This window comes from Pyricularia pennisetigena, chromosome 3 (genome assembly GCF_004337985.1).
Source record: "Pyricularia pennisetigena strain Br36 chromosome 3, whole genome shotgun sequence".
Classification (NCBI taxonomy): Eukaryota; Fungi; Ascomycota; class Sordariomycetes; order Magnaporthales; family Pyriculariaceae; genus Pyricularia; species Pyricularia pennisetigena.
Window position 1 is genome coordinate 6,467,517 of NC_043742.1, and position 14,974 is coordinate 6,482,490.

At 51.6% G+C, this 14,974-nt stretch overlaps 6 protein-coding genes across 6 annotated transcripts; 3 read left to right on the forward strand and 3 right to left on the reverse strand.

Annotated features, from left to right (window-relative positions):
• Positions 1–332: 332 nt before the first annotated feature.
• PpBr36_03504 (uncharacterized protein) lies at positions 333–1,619 on the reverse strand (the record flags this gene model as incomplete). The annotated part of the gene is made up of 3 exons (XM_029890676.1): positions 333–542; positions 627–1,200; positions 1,282–1,619. 3 exons carry the CDS (start codon positions 1,617–1,619, stop codon positions 333–335), a joined length of 1,122 nt encoding a protein of 373 aa, XP_029752848.1.
• Positions 1,620–3,975: 2,356 nt separating this feature from the next.
• Positions 3,976–5,092, forward strand: PpBr36_03505 (uncharacterized protein; the record flags this gene model as incomplete). Its single annotated transcript, XM_029890677.1, has 4 exons — positions 3,976–3,994; positions 4,109–4,212; positions 4,310–4,992; positions 5,077–5,092. The coding sequence occupies 4 exons, from the start codon at positions 3,976–3,978 to the stop codon at positions 5,090–5,092; spliced, it is 822 nt and encodes a 273-aa protein (XP_029752849.1).
• A 1,064-nt stretch (positions 5,093–6,156) lies between these two features.
• PpBr36_03506 (uncharacterized protein) lies at positions 6,157–8,635 on the reverse strand (the record flags this gene model as incomplete). Its single annotated transcript, XM_029890678.1, has 2 exons — positions 6,157–7,631; positions 7,720–8,635. 2 exons carry the CDS (start codon positions 8,633–8,635, stop codon positions 6,157–6,159), a joined length of 2,391 nt encoding a protein of 796 aa, XP_029753491.1.
• Positions 8,636–9,258: 623 nt separating this feature from the next.
• PpBr36_03507 (uncharacterized protein) lies at positions 9,259–10,400 on the forward strand (the record flags this gene model as incomplete). Its single annotated transcript, XM_029890679.1, has 5 exons — positions 9,259–9,617; positions 9,721–9,800; positions 9,877–9,969; positions 10,035–10,165; positions 10,266–10,400. 5 exons carry the CDS (start codon positions 9,259–9,261, stop codon positions 10,398–10,400), a joined length of 798 nt encoding a protein of 265 aa, XP_029753492.1.
• A 322-nt stretch (positions 10,401–10,722) lies between these two features.
• Positions 10,723–12,347, reverse strand: PpBr36_03508 (uncharacterized protein; the record flags this gene model as incomplete). Its single annotated transcript, XM_029890680.1, has 2 exons — positions 10,723–11,884; positions 11,977–12,347. 2 exons carry the CDS (start codon positions 12,345–12,347, stop codon positions 10,723–10,725), a joined length of 1,533 nt encoding a protein of 510 aa, XP_029752844.1.
• A 1,029-nt stretch (positions 12,348–13,376) lies between these two features.
• Positions 13,377–14,518, forward strand: PpBr36_03509 (uncharacterized protein; the record flags this gene model as incomplete). The annotated part of the gene is made up of 3 exons (XM_029890681.1): positions 13,377–13,422; positions 13,515–13,708; positions 13,817–14,518. 3 exons carry the CDS (start codon positions 13,377–13,379, stop codon positions 14,516–14,518), a joined length of 942 nt encoding a protein of 313 aa, XP_029752845.1.
• Between the last annotated feature and the right edge of the window lie 456 nt (positions 14,519–14,974).

Genomic DNA, 14,974 nt, shown 5'->3' on the forward strand with positions numbered 1-14,974 from the left:
TTGACCAGTAGTCCGTCGAAGTGTTGCGTTCCAAGCAAAGATGACCGGGATTATTCCCCACGTGGCTTTCGATATCCCAGTGACAATTACAACTTGTGCAGTTGACGTTACCTGACAAAAACCACCATCAGCAAGTCCTCCGTGAACAGGGGCAAGTAAATGAAAGATTCATGTTACAGAATGTGGGAGAGCTATAGTTGGGTATACAACTAAACACAGACAGACGACACACTGGTTGTCATCTGTTGGTCCAAAACAACGACTTTTTTTTTTCTTCTTCTTTCCTTCTTATTTTCTTGTGTCGGTCCTTTTCTTGCGTAGTGGCAGACTCCTCAAACGGAAACCTCCTTTCCAATAACCTCCTTCTCCACAACATCCTTTTCGATAACTTCTCTGCCAATAACCTCCTCCCGCTCAAACCCTTCTGGGCGTGAGGCCGCAATAGGCCGCGGCTTGTTCCCTTTATAGTCGCTGACGAACGGGTTGGGGTCCTCAACTTGGTTTAGATTGCTGAGGGTGTGATGGACACCACGATGGTTCGCCTAGAATAAATGATAGAAATCAGCATACCGATCCATGCTTGATGGATACGTTGGAGCTCAAATAAACGGCAGTGGTAAACTCACCTCATCGGCTCGGATATACAACAACAGGTCTCGCATCGTCCTGTGGCCCTCGGGCATGCGCCAGTACGACACAGCAATTTCTGGAACCTGGAACTTTGGATCGGACCACTTGGGCAGGCACCCTCTCTCCAGTTCTTCTATGCTCCTGGTGTATGTATGCACGGCCTCCTCTTCGAGATACCCGACGAAACGGTGACAAATCTTGGGGCTGACGAGGTACGCGATGAACATGGCGTTGAAGTAGACGCCCTGCGCGCCGATGATGAGTATCTTCATGAGCCAGCCCGGCTCGCACATCTTGAGGAAGGTCAGGAGGTGCATGCGCTCGTTATACGCCTCCTCGAGCAGCGTCTCGATCCAGCCATTGTCGCGCTTCAGGCGCCGGAGCGAGTGGAGGTGTCGCAGCATGCCGGCCACCATGCCCGGAACGGCCGCGATGGACTCGAGGAAGATGAAGCGGCTGAGCCATTGTGCTTCGGTCAGGGGCTTGGCTGCCACGATTGACGTTGTCGGGCTGCCCTTGTTGATTTGCTGCTGCTCCGACGAGAGGCCTGAGACTTTGTCCATGCCCCAGCTGTTCAGAGGAGACTAACTGTCAGTTTTCTCTTTTTATAGCATTGCTGCTAATATCGACAACTACAAGTGCCGCTCTTACCGAGATATCCGAACCAAACCCCAGGCAAACTTGTCGCCGAGAGTCCTAGGTTTTCGGTGGCCGGGGACGACATCCACCATCTCCTTCTCCGTCAGGCCGTGGTGCGGCCATGTGGGTGGTGTCTGGCGGATATGTTCTGTCTCCTTGACTGGGAAAAAGTCCCGGAGCTGCGCGGAGCTCGTGGTCGAGAAAAGGCGAGGCGAAGCGGCCAGGCGAGGCAAGTTTGCCGAGTATACAGAACAACAGGCCTGGTGGGACAGGGCCGGCGTCACCACTTTGGCAAGGTGTGTGAACTGCTTTGCTGAGCAAAGCTTAGTGTTGACCTGATGAACAAGCATCAAGACGGTATATCAAATGTTCTTTTGATAAGCTGAGTAGCAGGGTGAGATAACTAAGGTAGGTAGGCAAGTAGTAAGTAGGCAGGTGGGTTAGCTTGATATATAGTGCATGTACCTCAGGATAAGCAAGCAGTCATCCGTCAGCTATGGGGTCTTGATTGCATTTATATCGATTGGTCGATCCCATATTGGGGTGTAAGCATCATGCAGTGGAATGCGCCGTGGAACAAGAGCGTCGAACGGTCATATGCCCAGCCCTTCCTCACGAATAGATACCGGGTCTAATTACGAGGTTGGCCATTGCCCAAACGAAAATGCAACGGCATCAGATTCTGAGTATACATGTTAGCAACGCCGAGGAGACAAGGGACCAAACGTTGGCGCAATGCCCGAAGGCCAAGGCCATACCCAGTCTTGCGGTCCTGATTCTGGGCTTGCAGGAGTAATGAGGTGAGGTCAGCTGAACACAATCGATGGGGGTTGTAGGAAGCTAGGCGATGGACGGCGATTGGGCTCGGGATTTGTCGGGTCAGATTTATAAGGTGGCACAGCAGTCCTTTACATGCCCAGCGCAACAAGAGAAAACTCTCGCCTAGGCCTAGATGGTCAATCTTAGGCCTGAGCAGAGCCGCCCTGCCCTTCCCGCATGATTTTCGTGCGACCCTGTTGGTGAATGGATTAATTGCTCCGTATTTTCCACTTGTAGGGCTGAGTTCGCCGAAGCGCATAGTAATTGTAATTAGCCCCTGCCTCAATGGGTGACTCAGTTGGCTGAAGTAATTACAAAACAAACCCCGAATGGCGCCACTTGGACCTGTTGAGGGTATTTTTAATATTTGCAAGTTGCCCGACAGTCGGTTACCAAGATGGGCATTCAAGTAAATCAAGATGCGAAGCGAAGAAAGGAAGCTTGGCTGATGCTGGTAGTATCCACCACATCGCCATGTTGTATTGTTTTGCCAGCGCCTATGTAAATTATACGCAACCCCAAATTAGCAAGATGATATCGCTGTCCTGCGACAAGGAGAGCACAAACCTTTTCAGCTGGAAAAGTCTCTGCCTAGTTGTCCCGAAACTTGCTCGACGGATATAGTACGTTCAGCCCCGGTACGATCAAGTGGGCCTGTTCAAGCTCCGGTGACTTTTGGGATTTACGTCGGGGAATGGGAGGCACAGATACAAACCGACGACTTCTTCCTCGTGTTTTTAACCCTTACATGGCCTGAAGTTCAGGGTCTGGTTGTTAGGCAGGCTTTTTATTCGGATATTTCCGAGTTTCACTCCGATATGAGCTCAACGACGGCTATAGTTGTTAGCGCTTCCGTGAATGGAGGCCTGGGACCCCTTTGAACAATGGCTGCCTACCTAGGTGTACTTAGGGTATCGCATCATGCAGGTAGAGGTAAGTTTGCATTAATGGTACTATTTTTGGTTGGCCACGGTTCATTCGTTGGAACTGGCTTAAATTGAAATCCTCAATATTGCATGCTCAGACTTGGTCCTTGTCAAGGTGCTTATAGTGAATCCGTTCCTGAAAGTGCTTTGTTTGCGGATACGCAAACGATAGTCGGGCTTGCACAGCGAGTGTGCGGCTACCTTGTTCTTGCTGATGTTAGGTATTGGCTCTGCAAAGCACGGCAACGATGTCTGTCACTCATGCTTGCAGCAAGCTGACATTTTGACGCTGACATTTTGAACAAATCAAGTAAATCTAGAGATGGAGAGGCATCAAGATTGCCTGTCTGCAGCATGTCAGAAAACGGAATGTCTATTACGATTGGTTGAGAGGGTTTTGTGGTCCGTCATTTTGGTGACATTTGACAAAGAAGTCAAGAATGGATCCACCACTTACAAGAACGGAATAGATCGGGAGGCTCGCTTCAGTGCAAGTCAACGGTGCTATGACGCATATTTGGGCATCGATGGGACATAGCATGTGGCCCGCCTAGGCTGCGGGATCACCCCCCTGCAATTTCTATTTTGGCGTGTGATTTGTTCATGGAGGGGTAAATTTCTGTGACGGGCGTGGAAGAAACGAGTAGAAAAAAAAAAAAAAAAAAGAAAAAAAAAAAAATGATGCGCTGCCGGAATGGATTAGCAAGTGCTGGGGCCAGGGCAGTTGACGCACAAAAGACTTGACTTTAGGTTTGTGACAGCCTTTGGGCCTGCATTCGTGTCCTGTTTTCTTTTGTTTGCTTGTTTACGCGGTATTTTTCATTTCTCACCATCTCGTCAAGCCCCTCCTGTCTTTACAATCCTCATCTCACTTTTTTATTGCCGGCGCAATAACTCGTCGAGTCTTTACTTCGATTAGCGATCAACCTTTAAACACATTTCGCAAATCAATATCATCGAAATGCCTACCAAGAAGTGGGGTAAGTTCATTGCCAATACGTAGTTGACTTGCTGTCTCATTCCCCTCCTCGTGACGCCTTTATTCCATTTTGCGCAACTGAGCACTGCTAACTAGGTCTCATCCGTTGCATCAGAAGAGGAGGAGTCCTCCTCTGGCAGCTCCGACGAGTCCTCTCCCGCGGTTCCCGTCACGGCCCCGCGCCGCAAGTTCGATGATGAGGAGGCCAACGACAGCGATGTATGTGACGTCGCCGTCATGGTGCTCTGCGCCTGATTTACCCGCAGACGAAAAACAGAACCATCCCTCCCAATACTGACCCCACATCCATCCTCAGGTCCTCGACTCGTGGGACGCCGCCGAAGACTCGGAGGTAGAGCGCGAAAAGGCAAAGAAGGCCGCAGAGGCCAAGGCCAAGGCAGAGGCCGAGGCGGCCGCCAAGAAGAAGTCCAAGGCCGCCCGCATCAACGAGCACAAGCAGCGGCGCAAGGAGGCCCAAGAGTCGGACGAGAGCGACGAAGAGACCGAGGCGCAGCGCCGCGAGCGCCTCCGCCGCACCGAGAAGGAGGCCGACCTCGCCCACGCCGAGGACCTGTTTGGCGACATTGGCGTGCCGGCGGGCCGCAAGGTCAAGGCCGCCAGCACGAGCGTCAGCATCGACCCCTCGGACCCGTCCAAGACGGTCGAGCTGTCCGACATGCCCATCTTCAACCCCAAGACCAAGACGCAGTTTGAGGATATGCGCCAGGCCCTGATCCCGCTCATCACGGCCAACTCGGGCAGGAAGCCGCACTACAACAACTTCATGGAGGAGTTTGTCAGGCAGCTGTGCGCCGAGATGCCCTCGGAGAACATCAAGAAGATCGCGAGCAAGCTCACGGCCCTCAGCAACGAAAAGATGAAGCAGGAGAAGGCCGCCTCCGGCACCAAGAAGACCAAGGCCGCCAAGACAAAGACCTCGCTGGTGGCTAACAGAGCTGGCGTGACTGATACTAACTCGTATGAGGACACTTTTGGAGAGTAAGTCACATTTTCTTTGGCTAAGAATTACATGGTTCTTTGATGGAAACAAGCGAAAAGAATGCTGACTCAAAACTTGAACAGCGACGACTTCATGTGAAAGGCGCCCTACGGCCTTCCAACATACGATATTCCCCCCCCTCGCTTCGTTGCTGCCAATAAACCCCGCGGAAAAGACTACGTATCGGGGAAGCCAAGAACAGATCGGCACTCGAGCCGGCCTACAAAACCCAAAGCAGACTTATCATCAGTCGCGGGATTTGTCCTACCCACGCGCCACTGAAGCGGGGTCAAGATTCCAGAAGGTAACTCTAGGGGAGGAAAAGAAAAAACCGAGTCCTCGCTGCAAGGGGGGGATTTACATTCTTGTTCTTCTTTCCATTAACGCGCGATGCAAGATGGCGTCGACGACTCGTTTTTGGGGAAGGGGGAAAAAGGAGAGTCTTTGTCAATGTGCATATGGGGGCGTGTGGATAATCGCAACGGACGATTTGGATTGGCTTCAAGGGCGAAATGGTGTTTTTGCCAAAGACTACAAGCCTCGTTGATGAAAAAAAAACGTCCCTGGGTTTTTGCTTTGGTTTGCAACTGCGCCAAGGTGAAAAAGAGAAACGAGAAGGGGTTCTGCATGCGTAGAAGCTTTTCATCATCGTACCTTTTTGTGTCGAAATTGGCCAGGGGATTTCAAGATTGCAATTCTTTTTTTTTTTTTTTTGTTGGTCTGGTTTTGTTTGTTAGGCATTTAGCGGGCATTGGGCGAGTTGCCCGCTGAGATTAATAGAGATGAACTGATTAAAAGACCTTGAGGCGTGAAGAGGCACACCTGGATTCATGACATGTGCGTGTGTTTTCACGGCTAGCACTCCAAGAACAAATAACATTCAGAAAACCATGTTCATGGTTCCGTTGTACACCACGGACCAAGAGCTGCAAAAAAAAAAAAAAGATTTCTGAAGTGAAATAATTCTACACGCGCTGTCCATGCCCTTTGTTACCCAGCCTACCGAAACATATGACAATCCAGGTATATATATATGTGTGTTGTTATACATGAACAAAAAAAGCTTCCACAAGGGAAGACAAAGTCACTGAGAAGGGGGTTGTGTTGGTTCTGTTTTAACCCCACACAGCACAGAACCCGGCCTGTACCCGGTCGTACCCTTTTTATATTAAATCGCCTGCGACGCCAGCGAGGAGCGCATGGACAACCATGCTCAGCGTCCAGAACCCAACTTTCTTTAGCCTCCTGACCCTCGAGTGCTGGTCCTCAACGTTCCTGGCAAATGCGTCGTACACCTCGGCGCTCATGTCATCCATCAAGCCGCTGTCATAGATGGTCCAGGACCCGTTGAAGTCTGAGGTGCGCTTAACTATGCGGCACGTGACCGGGATGTAGGTGCGCTTGGCGTTGATGTACGCCACGATAGGTCGGACCAGGGGCTGCGAGATGTATGATATATCGTGCGTAAAGAGTGGGACGGCCGCACGGACGTCGTTGAGATGGATGCGAAGATCCATCACCAGGTAGCGCGGCGGTTCCTCCTCTTCAGCGACTTCAGGCGTCGGAGGTTCATCGGTTCGTGATGAGGGCGATGAGGGGCCAAAGTCGGCATCGGCCGTCGTGTAGTCGGAAACATGGCCCCTGGATTCCTCAGTTATCGGCGTAGGTACTGTAGCAGGCCTTGAAAATCGTTCGCTTAATCGTTCGCCCAGCTCTCCCCTGTGGTTCTTGTCCAGTATCCGAAGATACCTGTTCTTTGTAACTGCATCCTCCATTTTGTCGTAAAAGTCCGACATGACCTTGCCCAGGGAGTCATCTTCGTCTGCTGGGAACATGAGATCCGCCACCATATCCACGTTACCCTCATATATCCACCCAAAGGGGCCCTCAACGCCCCTGTTGAGGTGATCAATCTTCAATCCATCTATACGTATTCTGCTGAATTTCTTCCAGGCACCAGCCTCGCCGAGATGATCTGCAGATGCGCCAACCTCACCAGCGGGTACTCCATGTATTTGACGAGGATGGATTGTGAATAGCGACCCATCGAAGGAGCCTGAGCAATGATTGGCGTTGAGAAAGTCGTAAAACAGCCATTGTTTCCTAAGCTGAGGCAGCTCGCATGAGTATATGCTGACTGGGAAAGGGCGGAACCCGCCAGGCTGGTGCACGGTGAGTAGCAGATCTTCAAGCTTAAAATGCTCAATCTCAAAGTCTCCAGGCTGGTGAACGTGTCGATATGAAAAGGGATCATGCGGCCCGTCTGACCAGCGGACCGATGTCCGATCCATGACTCCCCTTACGCCTTTGACCTCTACGTCCTTCAGGAGACCCGTGCCGTTCCACCACTTGTAGAACGACAAAGTGACGTTTACAGTGTTGATAGTCACATCGAATTGCGTATAATTGCCGTCATCCTCCTCTGAAGGCTGAGTTTGCCTAGCTGCGGCCACAGCGGCAGCACTTGTCGAGGAGCCTTTCTTGACAGAGGACTTGCTCTGTCCCGGTCGGCGTGAAACGAAGACGTTTCGGAAAGTGATTACGCCGTCCTTCCATTTGGGCACAATGGCAGACTCAAATACCACTGTCACACCAGCGGATTGTGTGAGGTAGTCACCGATCCATTTGGCCAGGGTTTCTTGAAGAGTTAATCAGCTTCAGTGTTGACTTGGACCATGTCGGCCGGATAAGCAATCCCACATAGTAAATAACAGCCGAGAACATACCTTGTGCAAAGACTGTGTTCACAAACAAGATAATTAGCGAGAAAAATGTCGTTGTTCCCACCAGAATCCAAACAAGGTGACCCAACATGAACCAAGATACAAAAGCTCCCCACTCGTCGGCGTTGTACGGTCGCATACTCCTAATGGATAGCCATTTGAAGCGAACCTTGAGACGCTGGAAGAAGCCATTGGCCGCGGCTAGGAGTTCTTCCTTGGTGGGCCTGTGAGGCATCTTGGGCATATGCAAATACTTTGACACGGATTCCGTCAGAGTCTCCTCATGTGGCGTTGGATTTACTTCTGATTTGAGGTCTGGCCTTGGGTTTGCTTGGTCTGACGATTTGACGGAGCTGGGACTATCTTCTGAACTTGTCGCAGAAACGCCATCCTTTCCGGTCGATGATTTCACTTCGTCATTGCCAGTCTTTGGCTGATCACGACGGGGAGTTGGCTGACCTCCCCGGCCAGTATGTATGCTACGGCGCCATGCGTGGCGTGCCAGTGCACTAATGCTCACCTTGGAGCTGCCGTCAGACACCAGCAGCACCGAATCAGCAGCTGCTCCAGCGCATGTCGCGACGGTCGTTTGAGTCGAAGGGTTTGTTGGGGTTTCCAGGCCCAGAAGCAGCAGGCTTCCCGATGTGCAGTTGCGTTTGATATGTGCTTGCGAATGCTTCGTGTAAATCGTAGACGTCGTCCGTTGCCGTGCCGTGTTCGAGGTGTGAAAGGATCGTTTGGCGGAGGGAAATGGCGATTGTTGCAGCGACCTAAGCGCTTCTTCTGGTCGGGGGTGAATGCGGCATCTCGCAGCCTGTGTCCTGCCTGGAAACCGAACCCAAAGTGAGGAAATGTCAACAGAATCCCTGATGGCCGCCCACAGCTGGCGGCCAAGCTGGGGGTTGGATGTGCTAGGCATGGTCGTCGCGGATCGTCATGTTGAATGAAGCTTTGACGTTGGGTTTTTTTCGGCTTGTTCTGAACTCGACTGGCGTACAACCTTCCTTACTTGAAGGAACCTATGTAGGCGTTGAAAACTTCCAAATGCCTGTGATCACAATCAGACCAGGCTTGAAATTTCAACGGTAAGCTTTCGAATTGTCTGGAAATCCTTTGTTTGTTGTGGTTATATTACTTGAACAAAAGTGGTTGGCAAAAATCGCAATGAACTGTTCCACAGCGCATGAAGAGCTCGTCTAACTTGCAAAGTTATGACGCGCTCAAGTGTCTGGGGCACCCTGCTTGGCTTATTTCCCCGGCGGACCCAGATTGGACAGGGGTTTGCAAAAAATAGAGGCTTATCGATAAAGAATTCTCGGGATTGGTGGGGGGGAAAAGTTTGGGCGAGAAAATACAAAATTCTGGAGAGGGGCGCAAACTGTCGCGCGCTGGCACAAGAGCAAATAGTTTGGCTGCATACTTCGAAAATACGGAGAACACAAATCTTGAACGTTGGTTTGGACTCTGCGAATATCAGCGACAGTTGGTTTGTCTTGCGCAACACATTCGAAGCTACATACGACCAAAAGTTCACCGCATACGATGCCCGCCCCGACAGCGGTCAAGCCCACAGCGGCTATCCAAGATGGCGCAGCCGTCACCCCTGTTGCCGATGGCAGCAGCAGCATGACAGTTGAGGCAAACCAGACCGAGGACTTTATGCTGGATACGACGGATCAGACGCTGCCGGCTGCCGGCGACATCGCCGCCCCGACCGAGGAGAACACAGAAATGGCGGTCGATGAGGAGTCAAGGCCAAGGTTTGCCGCGGCAAAGGACGTCGGGCCGTCGGTCATGAAAGAGACCAGGAAGGTGCCGATTCCGCCGCACCGGATGACGCCGCTCAAGAAAGACTGGACGCAAATATACGAGGCGCTGGTTGAACACTTGAAGCTGCAGGTGTAAGTCAACTGCCGCCAGAGGGGTTTTCGCTGCTGCGAAGGCTTGGCATCTGCTTTGAAATCGCAACCGCTGATTCGGAGGGTCTTTTTTTACGACTATTAGGCGCGTAAACACGAGGACAAAGGCTGTCGAGCTGAGGACGTCAGAGCACACAACCGAGGCTGGATCTCTACAGAAAGGCGGTATGTACAACCCAACTTGTGTCTTTGCGAACGCGCACGCAAGCGGGACTGACCGAGTCTAACATTCTGCCAACAGAGGACTTTGTCAAGGCGTACACTCTGGGATTCGAAGTCCAGGATGCCATTGCCCTGATCAGGGTACCGGAGTTGTATATTCAAACCTTTGAAAGTAAGTTGCGGATTCTTGGTTACAAATTTTATGACAGTGCGCTAATCAAAACTCCCAAAAATTAGTTAAGGACGTCAAATCCTTGACGGGTGACCATCTTGCTCGTGGTGTTGGTCGTATTGCTGGCAAGGATGGCAAGACAAAGTTTGCTATTGAGAATGCGTCTCGCACACGTATCGTGCTAGCAGACAGCAAGGTACGTTCAACCTTCTTTTTTTCCCTTCTTCTTTCTTCCTGAAGCCCCTGCGTCACTTGAATATTTGATCTTATAGGGGCTAACTCGACGGCAATGACAGATCCACATTCTGGGTAGCTTCAGGAACGTCAGGATGGCTCAGGAGAGCATTGTGGACCTGATTCTTGGCAAGCCCCCTAGCAAAGTTTATGGCAACCTCAGGACCATCAGCGCCCGGCAAAAGGAGAGGTTCTGAGCTTTGTAACGGCATGTCTGATATGCATGGAATGACGGAGTATATGGCGTTTCGGTTTCGGTAATGATGTAGTTTTTTTTTTTGCGGGTTTGGGCGTAATCTATTTATCCACGGAGAATCAACGCATCAAAGTAATTCGAGTTCTTCCTTCAGTCCCGACTTGAGACCAAAATGCATAAGGCGCAGGTATTTATGATTATCATATCTGGGTATCATTTCGTAAAAAAATAAAAAATAAATAAAAAAAACATTTTTTTCCGGGCACCAAATACATGGTAAAGATGGTTGGCTAATCACAGCACCAGATGCATGATTCGTCTCATCATTTGACGAGCACATCGACAACGTCCCTGTCTTCAATCCCCGCATCCCCAACAGTGTCGTTCTCGGCGAGCTTGTCGCCGTCAAACATGATGACGACCTCCTTGTCCGCCGGAATCTTGCGTACGTTGCGAAAGGCGGCGACGAGCTCACTAATCTCAGTATCAGCCTTCGCTGAAGCCTTGACCTGATCTAAGTTTTTGGCTTTCAGAAAGATGCGTATCTTTTCAGAACTCTTGACATCTTGCGCCTGGGTCTCGTCCTGTCCATCGGCGGCAGGATTCTGGCCGGGTTCACCCTCGTCTGATATCGTCTGGTAGAGGTCTTTTTGCCGTTGCCTTTCTAGCTGCTGCATCCACTCGGCATAGATCTCCTCGGTGAACAGCTCAAAGTGGAGCTGGCCGTTGACGGTCACGCCGTCGTTGGCATGTCCTGGGCCCGTTTTTGAAAAGTCGCCGTGTGCATCCGGCATGACGCCGAGCGACATAAGCGTGGAGGAGCCATACAGCCGTCTGTCTTTCCACACCAGGAACGCCCCCTTTTCCTCCTCGTCGGTCAGCGGCCGGCCTCTGGAGGCCGAGAACGCCACGACCGTGTCCCGCAGTATTTTGATGGGCTTGCGCATCACCGTATTGATGACGACGGGGTGCATTTTGGGCGGAGGAAGCCTCGACGTCACAAAGACTTGGATGGTCCGTTCCTCGATTGGCTTTGTGCCCCTGGCAGATTCGGCGGCTGCACGGGCGGCCTTTTGGTTTTCCCGACGCTCCCGCGCGGCGACGACAAAGTGGGCAAACTCGTTGTCTTCGTCATCCGGGCCGTCGGTAGCTGGCGCGACTTCTTCGAGATGGTCATCTATCTCTATCGGTGTTGTAGTGGTTGCCTGCTGCTCCGTCCGAGTCGGCGACGCTGCTGGATCTTTGGTCCCTGCTGGCGGCTTCCTGCTAGCGGTGGGCCTGGGGACATAATCGTCGTCCGAGTCGGATATTACGATGGAGCTGCTCGGAGCTGGTCTCACGGATGCACGCCTCGATGGCGTTGCGCTGGTGGGGGAGGCGGTTGCTTTGCCCTTGCCCAAGTCGCATTGGGCGGATCGCCGCCCAGAAGAGGTTAACAGTGACTTGTCTTTTGTCGGTGGTGGGGTGAGCGGTTTCTCATCTCGCCTGTACGGTTATACGTTGGTCAACCCAGCTCCAAAAAAAAATACTACTCCATCTTGCGTGACAAGTCCCAAGAGTGTGAGCTAGGTCCTCACCTCATGCGAATGCGCTCCTTTTCATCCTCCGATACATCATAAAGATCCGACTTTGGAGATGTGCCGTCTGCCGATGGCGAGATTTTTCGGCGTTTTCGATCACTCGATTCTTCTGATTTTTGTGTTTCTGCTGCCAGTTCCTCCTCTCGGTCCTTGACGAACACGGGGAAAAAGTCCTTGGAGCGCTTGAATAGGTCCAAGCCGTCGTCGTCCTCGTCCAGATTGATTGTGGTTGAGACCCCATCGCTCTGCCCCGTCGTGCCCGTGGCATCCGGTGCTGATTTTGTACCAGACTTTACCTTGCGCTTTTTGAACAGAGGCCTTTTTGGCTTGGATGCTGTCGACGTCTCGGGCACATCGTGGTCGTCCATTTAATGCTCAGGGGGCTAGAGGCATCCACTCGGCGCTTTGGAGAATTTCACGACTCCTGTCGCCAGTCTAGACCAGATAGCTGGCCTGTAAAGGTAAGGGGGGGAGGTTGACCCCAAGCAGTTAATTACACGTCACGACAGTCCTTGTTGCGTGGTGCTGGTCACGTCGTAAAACGCGATGATTGATTCGGACTATTTGACAGCTGTTACAAGCAAAATAACTTCCTCCCGCGACCCAAAAAAAAAACGGCTGTCTTGCTGTTGAAACTTTTGAGCATTGAGAGCTAGAAGCGATAATTATGCGGCTGACAAACAGCGATGGCGGCACGGCAGGTTGGACCAACGCGACTTTGTTGGTGATGCACGCAACAAACAAATTCGATTGATTCAGTGGTTGCTGAGGTAGCCCCACTCAAACTTGCCTGGATTTTACCAGCACATCTGAAGTGCCCAAAACTGGCAGAGAGGGGTACCACGGTTGCCAATCCGCCTGCAGTACTTTTGGGTCTTTGAGTGGTGGCCTTGTTCGCGAGGCAACCAGATCTTGAAAAGAAATTCAGAAATCCCCCAATTTCCATTGGGTTTAACGGCCACGCACCTGACCCACAATTGCCGAGGTACCACACCCGTTTTAGACAGCAATTCGCTTGAACCATCTCGGGCCATCCGCCTTGTTAACCGGGGAGCCGGGCATTCTTGTCGTTGTGACTTTGAATTTATGGATGACATGGGTGTGCTCGGATTCGTCTGTCTTGTGAAAAAACAAAAGGAAGGAAGGAAGGAATAAAGTAACCTGATCAGAAGCTAGCTCGCTCTTCAGGTACGATATTATCAATGTTATTTTAAATTAGCTGCCATGTGCTAGTTCTCCCTTCCTTAACCAATCCGTTTCCCTCCCATTTGTCATCGTTCTGGCTTTTCACTGTTCACTGATCGACCGACTCTGGACTAAATCAGGCCGTTACCATCCAACATACGAAAATCATAACTTTGCACTGTGAGGCGGTCCATCGCGCACCAGATACAACCATGGCAACAGAATATATGAGCGCCGTCTGGAAAGAGGGCATTTTTAGTAGGCCTCAATTCTTACTTTCTCCACGCCACGATACTAGATGGGCAAGTAACATGTACACAACACATATCCGGTCTAACCAAAATGAATAGAGGACCGAGTAATTTTTGTGACGGGTGGTGCTGGCGATATCTGCAGTGCGCAAACAAAAGCCATCGTTCACCTCGGAGCCAATGCCTGCATTATCGGCCGCAACGTCGAGAAGACTGAGAGGGTTGCTAGGGAAATCGCTCAGGTTCGACCAGGGGCCAGGGTCATTGGCATTGGAGCAGTCGACGTCAGAAAGGTTTGTTGTTTCTCTCTCTCTCTCTCTCTCTCTCTCTCTCTCTCTCTCTCTCTCTCTCTCTCTCTCTTCAATGTTTTATTTTTATTTTTTAAACTGACACAATTGCAGTTTGAGGACCTCAAGAAGGCGGCAGATCGCTGCGTCAGCGAGCTGGGCGCCATCGACTTTGTCATTGCCGGAGCGGCGGGTAACTTTGTGGCGCCCATCTCGGCCCTGACGCCCAACGGGTTCAAGTCAGTCATCGACATTGACACCATAGGCACCTTCAACACTATCAAGGCGACGGTGCCGCACCTCGTGGCCTCGGCGTCGCGGAACCCGAACCCCAGCCCGACGGGGCAGACGGGAGGGCGCATCATCTACGTCTCGGCGACCTTTCACTACACGGGCGTGCCGCTCCAGGCGCACGTCTCGGCGGCAAAGGCGGGTGTCGACAGCCTCATGGCATCGGTGGCGCTCGAATACGGCCCGCTGGGCATCACGAGCAACGTCATCTCACCCGGTGGTATCGAGGGAACCGAGGGCATGGAGCGCCTGTCCAGCGGTGAAGTTAACAAGGACCCGAAGCTGGGCGGGGCTGCGGTCCCAACTGGCCGCTGGGGAACCAAGCGCGACATTGGCGACGCGACCATCTTCCTCTTCAGCGAGGCGGGCAATTACGTCAACGGCCACTGCCTGGTGGTCGACGGTGCTGCTTGGAGGGGTACCAACGCGGGCGTCGGCCTGGACCCGGGCATGAAGTACCCCGACTTTATCCTCAAGGGAGAGTTTTCCAAACATATCAAGTCTGGAAGGAAATCGAAGCTTTGATTTATTGTCCCTTTAACCTTTAATTCATTAAAAAGTTTTATGGCCTAGAGACGGAATTACCCTTGACTTTGGCCCAGCTCAGCATGGGGCTGGGCTTGATCAGAATCAACTTTCAATATACGACGATATTATGATTAAATAACGCATCTATTACGGTGCTTACCGGATTTGGCTCGGGCTTTTGTGGGGTTTTTTTTATTTTTTATTTTTTGTCAGTTGTCGAGGGATATTCCGCGGCCTTTTACCCCCGGCACTTTGGACTATGTTCTACCGGATATTATGACACGAACAGCTGCGAGGAACAAACAGACCCATTACAGATGGACGGTTGGGGCCGAGACAACCCTACGATTGGGCATTCGGTTAAGATACCAGTGGGGTCTGCCTCTAAGATCGCGCTTATCAAGGCGGCTGTCGACTCACAATGGGGATGATCCATTTCTATCTGTCTGCTTT